The following is a 16,318-nucleotide window of genomic DNA, read 5'->3' on the forward strand; positions in this document are numbered from 1 at the left end:
TCGCTTCAATACCCCAGCTCCTCCTCCCTTGTCAGCTCCATCCCATCCCAACTATTCGCGAAAACATTCACCCATCTTGGGATCAGCCTACGAAAATTCTTAGGAAGCCTGCTACATGCCCTCGACGCCCACATGAGTGACTCTAGCCTTTCGTGATCATCTTTCCCCTCTTTCTGAAAACGCCATGCTGGAAATCCATGTGTCCTTCTGAACAGTCAGGCATTAACCTCTCCGATCAGACCCGGTAATCCTTCTAAAGCATCGCTCTTGGTTGGTCTTTGGCCAGAAGAGTAGCTGCAACCTTCCTCCGTTGTATCTTCCCTGTGGCTGTCTTGGGTATCTCTTTCAAGATCCAAACCTGTCATCTCAGTCAGCGCAGTTCCGACGTGCATCTGCCAGATGGGAATGCACTTACTCTGCTGGGCTTTTTGAACCTGGCCGTCTTGCTGGCAACGTAATCCGTGATGCCCTTCTCCGTAACCATTTTCCCGGCCTTAGGGACGAGTGCCACTCCAACTTCTTGGCCGTATAGTTCTGAAGGGATAGCAAAAGTGACACCTTCAGCCACGTCCGGGTTGGCAGAAATCACATGATCCAACTCGATCGGGCTGATCTTCTCACCTCCTCTGTTGATGAGCTCCTTGATCCTTCCCGTAATAAAGATGTAGCCGTCTTCATCTTTCTTACCCTGATCACCGGTCCGGAAAAACCCCCCTTTGGTGAATGCTTCCTCGGTTGCCTTTTTGTTATTCATGTAGCCTTTTGTGACGTTCTCTCCCCTTATGCAGATCTCGCCTTCTTGGCCTTGCGGAACTTCATCACCTTGATCGTCGAGGATCTTGACTTCGACTCCTTGACCAATTCCCACACTGCCAGGCTTTCGCTTTCCACGATGTGGCAGCTGGTTGGAGCACATCTGATGGGCTGCTTCCGTCATGGCGTAAGCTTCAAGGACTGGCGCTCGGTATGTCTTTTCAAGCTCTCGAAAAGTTTTGGGTGACAGTGCAGATGAGCACGATCGGATGAATCTGATCTTGGGCATTGGATTGGGCGCAGGGTTCTTCAGCAAAATCTGATGAATTGTTGGCACCGCCGTGTACCAATTTGCTTTGTGCTCAATAAAGTCGACCCAAAAGGATCGTGCGGAGAAGTGGTCGGGAACAATGACAGATCCACCAGCTCCCAGAGGAGCTAGAAACCCAGCTAGAAGACCATGGACGTGGAAGAGAGGCATGACCAACATCGTCCGATCTTGAGGGGTGAGTTCGTAGGTGTTTTGAATGTTTTGCATTGTTCTTGTCAAATTGCGATGAGTCAACGGAACAGCTTTCGGGCGGCCGGTGGTGCCACTGGTGTGCAACACCAGTGCGACGTCTTCTGGCCCGGCTTGAGCAACCGGTTGGGATTGTCTCTGTACCAACTTGCCCTGCTCTTTCACGTCCAGGATCACCTTTGTTCCATCCACGTAGCATTCCGCAATGGCAGCATGATATTTCCTGGCGGCCTTGACTGCAGGACCATCCTTGGCATATGCTCCCCGAGGCAGGATGACCACGGTTGAAGACAGATCCTCAATGTAGAACTCGAACTCGCTTTGCTTGTAGGCAGGATTCAAAGGGGCCGCAATTGCGCGCTGGAAGGAGGTCGCAAGAAAAGACACGATGAACTCGTAGCTGTTGGGTAGGGCTATAGAGACGGCGTCGGCATGTCGAATGCCCAGTTGAGCAAGTTGCTTCTGAAAGACCAAGACATCTTGCCCCAGTTGCTTGAAGGAAACAGTCAGAGCGTTAGGTTTTGCGGGGACGATGACTGCTGTGGCGGAAGATATCTTGGGAAAGGAGGTTGAAAGAGTGGATGTGACCATGGCTGGGCAGACTGTGACAGAGAGTGAGATAGAACCGCAGTTGAAGAGAATGAGACGGCGATAGATTCTAGAAACAACACTATGGGTATCCCAAAAGAAAAAAAAATCAATCCCCTATTCGAGTTGTATCACAATGTCAACGAAAGCCAGCAGAAAAAAACTCTTGAGATGGAAAAATGACGTGATGCGATGCGAATGTCCACAGATAAGAAGACCAACCTGACACCTTACGCGGGCTCCATGTCGATATTAGTATTCCACCGGACATGATGGAAAAGGCGTGTGGGCCAAAAAAAGCCCTGAATTTATATCGGGTGATTCGATAAGTCCATGGAGCTGGTACATCTGGCACCGGGAGGTTTGAATTCCAGCTTGGAGAAATTGAAGTCATCCGAATAGGACACGACACGAAAATCGCTAGTCGCGAGGAGATGCGCCCGAAGCCAAGCGATTGGTGAACCGAGGACCGCAAAGGACCACCTGGCAAGCAGCTTCCGATGCATACAGCATATCTTAGGGGCACCCGGGCCCCATTAGGGCTCACTAGGCTTGCTAAAGGGTTACCCGGGGGGCCTTTTGCTGGCTAAGGTGGTCTGGGTGCTTCCTTTCCCCCGAGAACTGCCCGTCGGGGTCTTAATCACGAGACCACACCTTTAGACTTTCCGCAGAGCGAATGACTCTCCATGTCTCTCAACCAACACTAGTCACAGCGACGCAAAGCACAGCACAGCACATGTGAGAACATGTCGAACAATGCTCCGGCACCCCCGCGGGGAGGCCTGTCGCTCTATGCGAACCTCCTCGACCCGAACAATGCTGGTCCTGGCACCATCTCCAGTGCGCCCGTCTCCTACAAATCCGTCGAAAGCTCTCCCGAACAGGATGAGGCTGTCAAGAGACAGCAAGCACTCGCTGGTACATTTCTTCGTCGTAAGGACCTAAAGGTTTGCTGAATGGATCTGCTCACGTTTGCGCCATGCTTCTCGAGTGATGCACAGCCTCCCTAAGATTCCAACCTACCAAGAGACCTCAGATTGCGGCTCAGAAGGCAAAAGCAAAAGCCATCGCCAGCATATTCGCTATCCCACCTCCTTCCAGTGTTACGAGCCCCGCAGTTGAAGGCGTGGGAACCTCTGCCACGGAAACACCGGTGTCTCAACCGCCAGCGCCTAAGACCACCATCGCAGACTGGACAGCCACTGCGTCAGATGATGATGACGTGAATAATTTCTACACCGGGAAGCGCCAACGAGGAGGTCGAAAGAAACGCAAAAAGAATAAGGCGGCGGCGGCGGAAGTGACGCAGAACTGGGATGACATCTACGATCCGAGCAGACCGAACAACTATGAGGAATACAAACACAGCGAGGAAAAGATCCGCGAAGTCAGAGAGTGGAAGGACTTGCTTTACAGACACCGCATAAGGCAGAGGAGCTACACTGAATCTGAAGATGACGACTACCGTCGTCCCATGAACAGTAAGGAAAAGAAACCTTGCAAGGTTTGGACCTCGCTGACTCATTGGCAGAACAATTTGCACCCCCTGCCATGTCCTTTGCCCCCCCGCCCAATCTCAATGATGAAAGCCCTCCTCCGCCGCCGCCACCTGCTGAGATTCCGGACGATGCGACTGGAGAGGATGCATACTTGCGACGATTGCGCAGGAGCCAAGGCAAGCAAAGTCATCCAGGTCTTCGATCGCCTCCAGTAGATATCCCACCGTCAGCCCAGATCAGCAGGGCACCAGTACGGTATGATCTACCCGCTGCAGCAGAAGAAATACCACTATCTGGAGCGGATCTGGAAGAAAATCTTGCAGAATCCCAGCGCGCTGACAATGATAATGGCGAGGGCGATGAACCACGATCTAAACGTCCTGGTCAGGTGGGATTCGCCGAACGTCTGATGGCGAAATATGGTTGGAGCAAGGGCCAAGGTCTAGGAGCTCACGGCACCGGGATCATCAACCCGTTGTATGCCAAGGCCGACAAGCGTAAGAAGAAATCCGATGCAGAAGGTGGTGGCTTTGCCGCACCAGCGGGTACCGGCAAGATCCTTGGTGGCAACAAATCGAAGACTACCCAGGCGGAGGAAGAAGGCAAGTTCGGAGCAATGTCGGAGGTGATCCGACTCGAGGGCATGTTGAATGGCCTGGACCTGGACGACGAGCTCACGCAGGGAGAGGGTGGGCTGATGCAAGAGATTGGAGAGGAATGTGGAGACAAGTACGGCAGCGTCGAGAGAGTCTACATCCACCGGCCAGAAAGCGACGAGGACGAAGCATTGGTGTTTGTGCAGTTCGTGAGCCAGCTCAGTGCCTTGCGGGCCGTCAATGCTTTGGAAGGGAGAATTTTCAACGGCAATCCCATCAAGGCGAGATTCTGGCCCAAGGAGAAGTTTGATAGAGCCGAATACGCCTGAAGAGATAGAGTCCAATTACCCCAGTGATTGCGTGTGAGAGTATTGGGTAGAGTTCCCGAATGCAATGCCGTTGACTGTGTTTCATAGCGAATCTTGAAGGAATGTAGAAATCCTGGGTCTGGGTGTTGGACAGTTGGACAAGACTCGGGACGCGACCAAGGGGCCACGACGCGTGAGGAGGAATTGCATCATCATCATCCGTCAGTCCACCGTAAACTGTCTGGCTGTAGACCACCTGTCCACCTCGACAAGACACCTGCTCCGTATTCCATCTCAGCCTCCCTCCTCCCGAATCTCTCGAGCGGTTCAAGATGTCAGGAGCCGATGTTATAAATCGAGCATTCGCCAACAATTCGCCGCTACGGAAGAGAATCTTTGATGCTATCGGTAAGTATCCTCGTCGGCAAGATCCTGCAACGAGGATCCGTTGTATTGACCTGCCGCAGATGCAACTCCTCAGTACGCGCCCCTTTTCGAAGACATTGCTGCGCATCACCTCAATGCTGCTCCTCTGAACGGTTCTGCCAACGACGAACCCACCTTCAAGAAGCGCAAACTCCTCGACAGCTCCTCCCTCCCGATTGCCGCTGCGGCGCAGAAAGGTGGCCAACAACGCGAAGTGATTTTCGAAGCAAGAGATATCTCGTTCTCACTGCCGCAGCGCAAAAAATTACATCTGGGCATAGCACAATATGGAACTGATATTAATGATGCTGAGACCAAATTTGCCATCTACACCAGGAATCCTGCCACCAATGAAGTCGACATGGAAGTGCCCCTGGACCAAGTCACCTATGCCTTGAGACTTCCTGTACCAGAGAAAGCCACGAAACAATACAATTTCGTCCTGCTCCTGAAGTCAGAATCAAGTAACAATGTTGAAGCAATCATCTGGGCTGTCAATGACGGTCCACTCAAGTCTTGCCATATCCCCAACCGCGACCTTGCTAAAATCGCGCCTGGACCCGATGACGTCCTCGAAAACGCTCTCGACTACCTCCTTCATAAGATTGGAAAAGGCCTCACTCTGCCCACCACCGAAGAATTCTCCAGTGCCAAACCCGAATCTCACCGGAAAGGCGACAAAGCTTATCACGTCAAAGCCTTCCGCGGTAGTAAGGACGGCTACCTCTTCTTTCTGGGCAATGGTATTTTCTTTGGCTTCAAAAAGCCACTCTCCTTTTTTGCATTCGAGGACGTCGAGAGTATCTCTTACACGTCCGTGTTGCAGAGAACATTTAATCTGAATATCACGTATCGAGCTAGCTCAGCCGACGGAGCTAACAAAGATGGAATCCAGGAGGCCGAGTTTTCAATGTTGGATCAGGCGGATTTCCCGGGTATAGACGCCTACATCAAGAGACATGGTCTGCAGGATGCAAGTCTCGCGGAGTCAAGGCGAGCAAAGAAGCTCAATGCTACAGCACAAGGCAAGACTGCGATGCAGAATGGTGGCGGAGGTCATGTGGAATGTGGAGAAGATACGCGTACTGAATTAGAGAAAGCCCAGCAACAGATGGAAGATGAGGAGGACGAAGAAGAAGAGGATTATGATCCAGGTAGCGAGGGGGAGAGTGAGGGTAGTGGAGACTCCGATAACTCAGACGAGGAATTTGATCGCGAATACGAACGGGAGTGGAAAAAGTTGAAGGGGCGAGATTTGGTAAAGGAGGAATTGGGCAGTGAGGCGGAAGATGTGAGTATTACAGAGGACGAAGAGGAAGAGGGTGAAGAAAACCACGAGGAAGAGGGAGAGCAAGAGGAAGCAAATGACGATCAAGAGGAGCACTATGATGAGGAAGACGTCCCAAATCAAGCCCAAGATCACGATAAGCATACCGCAGCGTCAGGGCCAGCAGAAGTCCACGGCGCTTCTTGGGGGTATGAAGAAGGCATGCCCGATCCGGATGATGAAGATCAACTGTGATGATGATGATGATGATGTTGCTGCTGTTGAGTCGTATCGTGTCTATGACCGCGACCCGGCGGACAAGAATTCGATTATGTCATCATCACGGGGTTATGGAGAGCATACCTACCACATCCTCCGTCCATCTGTATATGTTTCATCATGAATGTTTACGTCTCTACCGTATGCCGTGTGCCATGTGCCATGAGCAAAAGCCCCTTCACTCCAAACGACATGAACAAAATTTGCGATATAAAAGACCCTGGAGCCTCGTGGGCGGGATTGCACGCGGGTGCAAGATCCAGAGTGAAAGTTACGAGATATAGGATACACGAGATAGGATACACGGTGCAAAATCTAGACCAAAAAAGCACAATTCATCAATCAATATGAATCAATCAACACAGCCCACACCGGCACAGCCTGGCACGCAGCACAAGTGCCAACACGGCCTGCAAACCTGCCAGGACAGCCAGGACGAAACACACGGTCCTGGCTCGTCGCGGATGCACCCAGCCGACGTTCCCCTCGGCGGCGCTCACGGCGAAGAGCACAAAGTTAGAACACCCGTGGAACAGCACCGAGTCGCGCACGACCAGCCATGCGCTAGTCATCATGCTGGAGGCGCCAGAGAAATCGTGTCCGTGTCCGAGACGATGCTGCTGGTGGTTGCGGACGAGCATGTTGACCCCGATCAGTGCGGCTGTCATCGCGTGCCCCGGGATGCCCAGCAGGACTCTTTCAACGGCCGTGAGGAGGGCAAACATTGCGGCTTTCTGGCTCTCGTTCGGGGCGGCAGGAGCGGCGTCACCGCTGGGCTTGCGTCGACGGGCTGCCGCGAAGAAGGCTATGTTTTCCACAGTGGCGAAGCCCAGTCCGGCCGAGACGGCGATGGCGATGTGATCACGCGCAGAGCCGATTCTACTACCGTGCGACGACGGGGACCGTTGAGCAAGAAGACCAAGCATGGTGGTGGTCGCAATGTACTTGACCACCTCCTCGACCAGGCCGGCGACCACAAACGAGAAGAAAAGCATGAACACCCAATACCCTGGGCGACGGGACATTTCGAGTCTTCTCCTGCGGTGAGCTTCATCCTTGATGTCGTCGTGTTCGGTTTTCATCGTCTCGGCGAGGTACGTCGTTGCATTGGTGTGGCCGTTGAAGCAGAGGAAGGCGAGCAGGTAGGCGAGAATAGATTGCACGAGCATGGCGACCGCTATGCCTACGGTGCCGGTGAGGAAGTACGTCCAGACGAGGAGATTCGGGTCTGTGCGCTGGTGATGGTCGTCGCGGCTTGTCTCTAGAGAGTAGAGATAGATGCTGGGCGAGCAAGTGAGTAGCAGGCCGCCAATGATGGGCAGTTTCGTCCGTGCCTCGACAAGGAAGGGTAGCCGTGGGAGGAAAGGCACCTTCTGTACACGCAGTTGAATAGTTTCTTTCTGGAGGAGACCATCCTTGCCGTGAGACGCCGGAGTGGTTGAACGCTTGACGTTGGGATGAGTTGGCGTATCGCTCATGTTACCCAAGGAGATATTGGGCGGGATGGAAATGCATGTGTGCGCAAGGTTTCTATAGGAACGGAGCTCTTCATATATCATTCTGCGGGAGAGACAGACTGCAGAGACGACTTCCGAACACGAGCCGGCCTAGCTTTGTTGCAGAAGCTTTAAAAGGGTATGGATCTGTGTCATCTGGATCGTGATCGTAACCGTGATCGTATTCGTGTACCGTGGGTCCGTGTGCCGTGACAATGTGGGTCTGCTATGCAGCGTCAGCCTTGACATCGGATTGCTGTACAATCATCTTTCGAGCCGACGAGATGATATCCTTGGTCAAAGCGTCGGCTCCTCCGCACAGTGTCCCAGATATCTCCTCCACCAACAGCCTCCCAAAATCCCTCGCCCACCAAACTTGATGACTAAGTTTCTCGACCAGCGAGCCCCAATACATCAACACCAGCAGTGCAACGCGGTCATTGCCTTTGATGGCGTGAACGTACTCCTCGCCCGCCATATTCAGCCATCCCAAGATGTAGCCCTGATGGTCGTCGTCGTGGCCGACGCATTTGGCAAAGCATTCTTCGAGCAGAGTTATTGCCTTCTTGCACGCTTCAAAGTATGCGACATGCTGGGCCCGATGCTCGTAGGAGTCGCCCACGGTGGATATAATCCTTCTCTCGTTGGCTGAATTCAATTTCGACATTGCCACCGCTGTGTCTGAGTCGAGTGGCGTCCGAGTTAGCTTTTCGAACCGCGTGAGTCTCTGAGCGTAGGAATTTTCCGCCAGGTATTGCTCTGCATTATCGCCAAGAACGGTGCCGCATCCGCGCAGCAGCTCGAAGTGGGTGATCGTGTTGAGCACCATGCTGTCGCTTTGGCGGTCACCTGCCAAGTCCGATATGAATTGAGACGAGGCCAAGGCGAGCACCATGAGTATCAGGGAAAAGCACAGGACGGTTTCACAACTTTCGGGATCGATGCCTTGGTGCTGAAGCCGATGGCGGAAGTCAGACAGCGCGAGGGTCTGATACTCCACGGCCGCCTCAAGGTATTTCGCTCGGCAAGCTCCTGTGGAGCGGCTGGCCACCTCGAAGGCGGAGAGGGCGAACAGACCGGTCCGCAGAAAGTCGTGCTGCAGCGACCACCGCGGCACTGCAATCTGCCAGATATAGTCATCTCCCGCAACCTTGCTTCGCAAGCTCTTATAAGTCACCGTCGACCACTGGTGCATGAGTTGAAGCTCTAGCAAGCCATGGTCCTTTGGAAACAGCGGCTCCTCCAGATGCTCTTGCTCGGGACTGTGCTTAGTGGGTAAGGAATCATCGTGGTTGAAAGGCAGAGCTTGCGGCGGCCGAAGGCCTAACCCGGGGCTCACGTACTCGCACGTCGTTGCTCTCAATTTGCAGCGGCCACACGGAGGCCCGCTCTCATCACATTTAATGTGACTGTATTTGCAGGTCAGACAGCCGCGGCGCGACTTTTGGTGCGAGCGTCGTGGAGGCATCGAAACCGCCGGGGGACTTTTTTGGAGAATAGAGGTCAGAGACAAAGCAACGGCCTCTGACTGATTGCGAGATGGAAGAAGTGGCAATCAAACCGCGATGTCTCTCGGGAAAGAAAAGAGAACACGAATACGATCACGAAGTGGAACCACTAACCATAAACAGAATCGGGTGTGAGGAGGCCATCCAATCAGGCCGTGCCGCAACCGCTTAGCCCTGATACTCCTGGAACTATTCTGCTCTCATAAGTACCCACCAGTAAGTACTCCATCTTAGATCACATAGTGTAAGATGGTTGGGCCCACACAGTTAGGGCGTCACAAAAGTAGCAGTTCTGAGAATATGTATATCACCACCACCAGTTTGCGCCGCGGTTTTCACTCGCATCTCCCATCCAACCTCTTCCCAAAACAAACCCTTCTTCTACAGACCTGCGGAATCGTCACTCTACCTGAAATGCCAACAATGTTAGCAGCTCGTCCTGCACCACTGCCAACGCTGCGTCTCAATCCTAGAGCATCGAGACTCGACCTAGGACGCCCATCACAGCCGCCTCAGCCCTTTATCAAACTGTGTCGGCGATACGGCCATCGAACTGTATCCACTCATCATCAACATCCCTGCGCTGCCGTCGCGAAGCCTTCTCAGTCAAGCCAAAGTCGGCCGAATCCTTCTTACCCTCCACTCAGCTTTGCAAACTTGGGCGCATCCCGTGCCGTCAAGATCGCTGTAATTACCTCTCTCGTCGTCTTCGGGACGTTGGAGACAATTTTTTGGACGCGGACCTTGTGGGGGTACTTCACGTCCTCGGAGAGACCATTTCTTCCTGATTCTTCTTCATCCTCCGCCGATGCCTCTTCTTCGTCGGGTCCACAATGGGAATCTCCCGAAAGTGCCCAGTAGAAGATGGCTCAGTCAGGTTCCAGAAACATGCCGCCAAAAAGCGTGTCCACACAAATAATATTCTTGTAATCCAACCTGGTACACTTCTCTCGCGGTGTCGATGGTAAACCGCTTACCTATCTGACAATGATGGCCACATCGTCATACATAAACTATTCACCATTGACTGAACTTTTGTCCTTCTTCCTGTAACTCTCGAGCTTCCCCAGCAGCTCCACGACTCGGAATGGCCTGGGCAAGATGTCGTCAACGCCCGCTTCAAAAGCCCCCTCGATCTGCTCGGCACGGGCATTCGCGGTGATGGCAATGATATGGATGTGTCTCTTCAACTTGCCTTTGTGCTGCAGTGCCCGTATCCGCCATGTGCAGTGTAAGCCGTCCAATACCGGCATCTCCACGTCCATCAATATGCAGTCAATATCAAGGTCCAGATTAGATGAGGGAGTCTCGATCTTCTGGATGGGCTGACAGTCGTGCCATACTCTCGTCCGAGGTAGGAAATCCAAAGCCTCCGTTCCACGATTTGCATTGTATATGTGTGCAACCTGCCCGTTCGAGCTGTTTAGTGAGCACCTGTAACATTGATGACGTTGTCTTCAACAAGATGCACTCAAGGGGGCCTTTCGGTCGGAGTGATAATGGAAGATTCTCTGACTGGTATTTCCGTCCTGAATGAGGAATATGTACGCCACGAGATGAGCGACGAGCCCGACTAATGGAGGATTGGCGCATGACCATCTGGAGCCGCTGCTCGACGTGCTTGCCCGTAAAATGCGATGCTTCCTTTTCCCTGTTGAGTAATCATCTCGATCTCGCCTCCTATGTTTTCGGTAAGCTCGCGTAAGACGAAGAGCCCGAGACCGCGGAGCCGCTATATTTGATATGCGTCTTCCTGTATCCGAGACTGAGAAGAGAAGGTTTATCGGTTCACCCCCGTTCCCTTGGGAGGACTGCATGGGAACTCGCTTCTGTTTCTTCGCAGGGAACCAGACGCTATTGTCCATGTCCAGGACATGATCGATGAAAGCTGATGTTCGGACAGTGATCTCGCGGACGGCTTCGAGCTTCGTAAACTTGACGGCATTCGTTAAGAGGTTGATAAATATCTTCGTCAGTCGCGCTGGATCCAGGGATACCCAACTCACGTGGTAACGTTCAAATGTGTCATCTGCGACGCTCTCGACAAGAATAAAATTGGTGTCAAATTCTGCTCGAAACATCGTTAACACGATTCAACCGCAACAAGGGGTTGGATTACAACCGGAGCGATCGAAAGGAGCTGAGAATCAAGTTTAGATACAGTGAGGACATTGTCAACAATCCTTTTCTGATAAGAGGCACAGAGTAAGATCATTTTCGCACACTCGACATTTTCCGTCAGCTGTTGTTGTGTAGACTCTGGTGACTGATCTGAAGAATTCCAATCTCCGAGAGATGCGGCAATTCCATCCGCAAGCTGTGTAATTGCCGACAGCGGGTTTCTCATCCCAAGGGACACGAAATCAATGAATGCCTCTTCTAATTTCCGCGGTTCTGTTGCTTCGACAGCAAGGCGACTCTGGACTTCTTCTGTCCACTTGTTTTTGCTGCTATCTGTGACACATCAGACACCGCTTTTGAGCTTTCCGTATTCTAGAGCGGGGAAAGCATGTGTCATCAGCCAGCAAGATTCTTCCTGCGGATGCGGGTTTCCAGTAGTGGCAGGGAGTCGCAATGTCCTTCGCAAGCGAAACTCTTGACTGGCAGGTTTAAGCTCACTAACGCTCACTAACCAGTTCGTGTCACGTCCCCATGATACGTTCTCTTTCTTCGGGGTGGAGAGGTTCAACAAATGAAAACTCGAATCTGTCTTCCAGGGGGTGACTGGCCATCTCATAGTACACTGTTCACAGCTATTAGCGGGTAACCCAGGTTGAGAGAATACACAAAGCGACCTCTTCAATCCGAGAGGAAATCCGCAATGGGGCTTCCAAGAGCACAAAAGACTTACGTCGATTTGCCTAGATGATGTTCCCTGCAGGAGTTAGACGAATTATTATCAGGGACCTACGCAACGCAGTAGGTACAAAGAAATTGGAGTAGCTGAATGCCTTGTTCTATTCACGTAGTCCTATTGACAACGACTCAACGCTTAAGAAAAAGGAAGAGTTCTCTCTCAGCCGGTTCGGGTGAGAGAAGACTCTTATAGCTTCCCCTCTTTCTGTCACGTGAAAAGGGTAAGGTAGCGTTAATCGATAGCCTTGTACTTCAACCATCCTTTGCCTTATCCTTTTCTTTCTATACCGTCCACCCGATTCGGGTGGAGGGCGTAGAGTACTTGGGGACAACGGTGGGCTCGTGACAATTATACTCACGGGGCCGTGCTCAGCGATTTCTCTGATTTGCCGTTCGCTTTCTTGTAATTGCAGAGTCTTTCCGTGCGCTCATGCGCCTCTTCGCGGTCGACAACCAACGCGATGGTGGACGATGCTTGCCGACACAAAGACTGGATGAAGGCTTCATCTTCTGCTTCATAATGTCTCCTTAGATTGAGCCCAGAGACCGCCACGCCTAGCAGCCTGCTGCTGACGGAGACTGGTATAAGAGCCATAGAAATCTGCCTGTCGCCGTAGCCGCGCCAATCAATCCTTCCAGGAATGCCCCAGGAAGGGTGTTGTCCAGATGATGAAGCACAATCGGTTTGTTTTGTGGCTTTCAGTCAGTGGTAATAGAATGGGAAACCCGTCGATCCTTCGTAAATGTCCACCCGGCGGCAAGCCCAGCGACTATTGCAAAGTCAACTTTGCCGGAGGCGGCGTCATCCTCGGCGGAGTACGCGAAAGCCATAGGAACGTCTTGCGGATTTTCTCGCAGAGCTTCAAAAAAATGTTCCCAAACCGATTCCTTCGGTCTGCTGGTGGTGCCCTAATTGAGTAAAGCAATTTTGACCTCCTTTCTCTCACCTTTTCATTGGTCACCTCGGCAGTCCGGTGGTAGAAGCCGTTTACTCTACCCTGTTCGTCAAGAATAGGCGGGAGAGTCTCGCTCCAGAGGGTTTCTTCCAGGCATCCGTCAGGCTGTTGGGGGAATAATGTCACATCCATGCTCTTCTCCATGCGACCGGTGTCTTGCATCACCTGAAAAAAAAACTCTCCAACGTTGACCACGACCGTTCCCATATTTCCTTGAAGGGCTTGTCTTGTATGCCAGAGCGATTGGTAAGCCTCTGGCGCACATCGTTGTACGCCCTGGAGTTGAAGCAGGTAGAGAAAGAGGGTTCCAATTAGACAACTGCAGGAGAGGTATCAGCCAGCACGAGACTCACGACAGTCCTCAGGGAAACAGAACAATCCTCGAGGGGACCAAAATCAGTCGAAGTTCAGTCTACCCCAGTTAAGAACCAGTGCACGTTTTCATTTTCTGGAAGGAACTCAATAGTCCAGCATTTAGTGTCTGCCTCTAAATTCCGTGGATGGCGGGGAGGGCGATGCGGGAGTTCAGCCCCTTTTGATGCGCGGTTGGATGCGTACATAGCTTCCAGCGCCCGATTGACTTGTCCAAAACCGCTTGAGGGGGCAGGTGGCAATTTGATGCTTCTGAATGAAGTCGAATTGAAAATTGCTCTTTGCCGTCTTTGTCAACAAAGGACAATATGCCTAGCTGTTCTAAGGTCCATTGGCGTTATTGTAATCTGAAATAAGTCAACAATTCTCCCGGGTCCATTCTTGGGAGGCACTTCCACTAAGTTCCGACATCTTAGGTGGGCATGCTCTGGCCTGTGAGCAGGCGGACGTAATGGGTAGTGTTAATCGAGTAAAAGCGGCCGCGCATGCAGTATACCAGCCTCTCTAGAAGTCCCGAAGGAGAGAAAGTGATCTGCTCTCCAGAGCTGAAAATGGCATATCAAGGATTGACAAGAACTAAAGGGTGAACGAGAAAAGCTTCCATCTTCAGACGTCGCGAAAATTCAAGGAAAGAGGCCCCCATGATCACACTTGATGAGTTTTTCCTCCGAGAAGCCTCGTTTCCATCAATGGTACAAGCGATCTGTGACGGTGGGCGCAACCAAAAGCCAATTAACCCACTAGCCTACTCGCCTTTCCAAAGGCACAATCCCGCTCTATGATGGAGACCGTCGACCGGATGGAGTTATCGCAACCATTCTTGATGGCTCGGGAGGGAGGACCTAAGCCGTGATCGTCGTCGAGATACGCAGTAGGAAGAAGTCAAGTTGCCTTGGCTTGGAGTTGAGCTTCGGTTTGACTGGGGCTAGTGAGGCTCGAAATCGCTCGCACCACAATGTACTGTATCACTCGGATGACCCGTTGCAGCCGAGTCCGGTCGATTCAGCCCCATACGAGGCGCCCCCATTTTCCGTTGTCAGGGAGGAAGAGGAATTGTATGACATGGATAGCTGTGGGAACGTGGGGGTATCGTATCGAGTGACTATATGACTATCTGGTATGACACTGACTCGGTAGGCACTCAAGTGCTAAGGCACCACAAGGCCTCACATCATTCAACGCAGGTTTGTAGGGGAAGGTTTCTCAGTACCCAGTAACATTGCTGCCGCTTTTAGAGGATTTCTTCGTCTGATGCCCCGATCGCTCTCTGGCGCTCTCCAGCTCCGTTCTCGGCCCCCTTTCCAAATACACTTTCATTGTACCACTTTTAGTGGTTGTGAAATAGTACCTCGATACGGACCTACAGAGACCACATTGTCCAGAGTGCCAGTGAAGATGACATAAGTGCTGCCAGGCGAGAACCCCAGAGAGAATTGCTTACCTCGTATCTCTCTCCGGCTCTATGAAATTTGACATCTCATGTCCTTTCGTTCGATAGCACGGCAGCATCACCAGGAGCATTGATAATGTTCCAATAGCTATTCATGATGTCGCCGGCGCCCGTACTCGCAAGAAGTTTGGTCGAGAGCACCACCAATTGGGCGTGGGTGATAAAACCAAGTTTAATCGCATCGTACATCATGTCGGCAAGGCCATGCTGGTTCACGCCTCGTTTGATGTGCCCTAGGTAAGGATAAGCATCAGCATTGAGCTTTGAACACTACTAGCGGTGCATGAACTCACTGTTCTTGAGAACATCGCTGTTCTTACGGATTTTGACCTCGTATCTCTGTAGGCTTGATTTCGGATATTCGGTCTTGAGGCCGACCTCGTGCCCGAGACTCGTCACTGTGTAGTGGATGGCGTCTTTCTTGAAGCTAAAGTACTTTTCAGGTACTGGATACAGTCGCCGCTTCAGCTTGACATGTTCATTCAGAGGTCTACGCAATGAAGTCAAATTGTTCCGCGAAGGTCATACGTACTGTCAGGATGGTTCCTTCGTTCTTTCTCATTAACCACTTCCAATTTCTTATCTTTAGCAGAAACTCCGGTGCTCTCCAGGATGTTCCTAATGACATCATCATCCTCTGCTTTCGATAAGTCTTCCGCGACGCACGAGAATCGGTCTGTATGACTTACTATAGACAATGATTCCATGCTCAAACCGTTCTTTAGAAGAGTAAGCCATCAAAAAGAAGGCATCGACAAATCCGATGAGCCGAACTTTGCCAGGCCAGCGCTCCCCGTTGATCAAGATCTCCCATGGGTGGATGTCACTGCCAGAACTCTCAGCGGTCTTTCTGTATCGTTGTAAACGAGCAACATACTGATTGCACTGCATACTAGGGGCATGATCTCTGCCAAAGATCTCCAGAACTCGATTGTAAGAGGCCATAAAGGCGGTACATGGGTGTCTGCGACGCTACAATAGTATTTGTTATGAAACTGACAGGACATTTCGAGGAGGCAGCAGCCTAGACATCAGCCAGATTTCTGATAAAGTCTGACCACTTTGAGGGAATCCCGAGAGGGATCCGGCAGTGTTCAACAGTGCGGCCCGAACTCCATCAGAACTTTTGTTGGTGGCTATCAGATTGAAACGGATTCTTTTCAACATGCTGATTGGGCGACAACAGTGAGATTTCTGCAGACCAAGAGACTTCTTTGAGACAGACACATGAGGCTAATATACTGATTCGTAGATATAACTTCTTGGACACCGGAGAGGAGTCGATGCGGCGTGACGTGTCACCGGTTACTTACGTGAAACTCCATTTAGGGTATCTGTTGACACCAAATAGGCTGGCTGGATCAAAGAACTCAGCCCCGATGGCGTGCACGGTTCGTTGTGAAAGGTGAACAGTTCGCATGCGAGTCGTCCACTGTGAGCCGCA

At 51.8% G+C, this 16,318-nt stretch overlaps 9 protein-coding genes across 9 annotated transcripts; 2 read left to right on the forward strand and 7 right to left on the reverse strand.

The window, feature by feature from the left end:
• Positions 1-253: 253 nt before the first annotated feature.
• On the reverse strand, positions 254-1,864 carry Z519_03628 (uncharacterized protein; the record flags this gene model as incomplete). Its single annotated transcript, XM_016761378.1, has 2 exons — positions 254-358; positions 416-1,864. The coding sequence occupies 2 exons, from the start codon at positions 1,862-1,864 to the stop codon at positions 254-256; spliced, it is 1,554 nt and encodes a 517-aa protein (XP_016621716.1).
• A 743-nt stretch (positions 1,865-2,607) lies between these two features.
• Positions 2,608-4,285, forward strand: Z519_03629 (uncharacterized protein; the record flags this gene model as incomplete). Its single annotated transcript, XM_016761379.1, has 3 exons — positions 2,608-2,779; positions 2,863-3,342; positions 3,393-4,285. 3 exons carry the CDS (start codon positions 2,608-2,610, stop codon positions 4,283-4,285), a joined length of 1,545 nt encoding a protein of 514 aa, XP_016621717.1.
• Positions 4,286-4,596: 311 nt separating this feature from the next.
• On the forward strand, positions 4,597-6,212 carry Z519_03630 (uncharacterized protein; the record flags this gene model as incomplete). The annotated part of the gene is made up of 2 exons (XM_016761380.1): positions 4,597-4,672; positions 4,732-6,212. 2 exons carry the CDS (start codon positions 4,597-4,599, stop codon positions 6,210-6,212), a joined length of 1,557 nt encoding a protein of 518 aa, XP_016621718.1.
• A 380-nt stretch (positions 6,213-6,592) lies between these two features.
• Z519_03631 (uncharacterized protein) lies at positions 6,593-7,714 on the reverse strand (the record flags this gene model as incomplete). Its single annotated transcript, XM_016761381.1, has 1 exon — positions 6,593-7,714. One exon carries the CDS (start codon positions 7,712-7,714, stop codon positions 6,593-6,595), a length of 1,122 nt encoding a protein of 373 aa, XP_016621719.1.
• A 244-nt stretch (positions 7,715-7,958) lies between these two features.
• On the reverse strand, positions 7,959-9,200 carry Z519_03632 (uncharacterized protein; the record flags this gene model as incomplete). Its single annotated transcript, XM_016761382.1, has 1 exon — positions 7,959-9,200. One exon carries the CDS (start codon positions 9,198-9,200, stop codon positions 7,959-7,961), a length of 1,242 nt encoding a protein of 413 aa, XP_016621720.1.
• A 1,053-nt stretch (positions 9,201-10,253) lies between these two features.
• On the reverse strand, positions 10,254-11,321 carry Z519_03633 (uncharacterized protein; the record flags this gene model as incomplete). Its single annotated transcript, XM_016761383.1, has 2 exons — positions 10,254-10,674; positions 10,789-11,321. 2 exons carry the CDS (start codon positions 11,319-11,321, stop codon positions 10,254-10,256), a joined length of 954 nt encoding a protein of 317 aa, XP_016621721.1.
• Positions 11,322-12,451: 1,130 nt separating this feature from the next.
• Positions 12,452-12,691, reverse strand: Z519_03634 (uncharacterized protein; the record flags this gene model as incomplete). The annotated part of the gene is made up of 1 exon (XM_016761384.1): positions 12,452-12,691. The coding sequence occupies one exon, from the start codon at positions 12,689-12,691 to the stop codon at positions 12,452-12,454; it is 240 nt and encodes a 79-aa protein (XP_016621722.1).
• Positions 12,692-12,795: 104 nt separating this feature from the next.
• Z519_03635 (uncharacterized protein) lies at positions 12,796-13,259 on the reverse strand (the record flags this gene model as incomplete). The annotated part of the gene is made up of 2 exons (XM_016761385.1): positions 12,796-13,005; positions 13,044-13,259. The coding sequence occupies 2 exons, from the start codon at positions 13,257-13,259 to the stop codon at positions 12,796-12,798; spliced, it is 426 nt and encodes a 141-aa protein (XP_016621723.1).
• A 1,642-nt stretch (positions 13,260-14,901) lies between these two features.
• On the reverse strand, positions 14,902-15,819 carry Z519_03636 (uncharacterized protein; the record flags this gene model as incomplete). The annotated part of the gene is made up of 3 exons (XM_016761386.1): positions 14,902-15,107; positions 15,168-15,320; positions 15,564-15,819. The coding sequence occupies 3 exons, from the start codon at positions 15,817-15,819 to the stop codon at positions 14,902-14,904; spliced, it is 615 nt and encodes a 204-aa protein (XP_016621724.1).
• Positions 15,820-16,318: the final 499 nt, after the last annotated feature.

The sequence above is a fragment of the Cladophialophora bantiana genome, assembly GCF_000835475.1.
Source record: "Cladophialophora bantiana CBS 173.52 unplaced genomic scaffold supercont1.5, whole genome shotgun sequence".
NCBI lineage: Eukaryota > Fungi > Ascomycota > Eurotiomycetes > Chaetothyriales > Herpotrichiellaceae > Cladophialophora > Cladophialophora bantiana.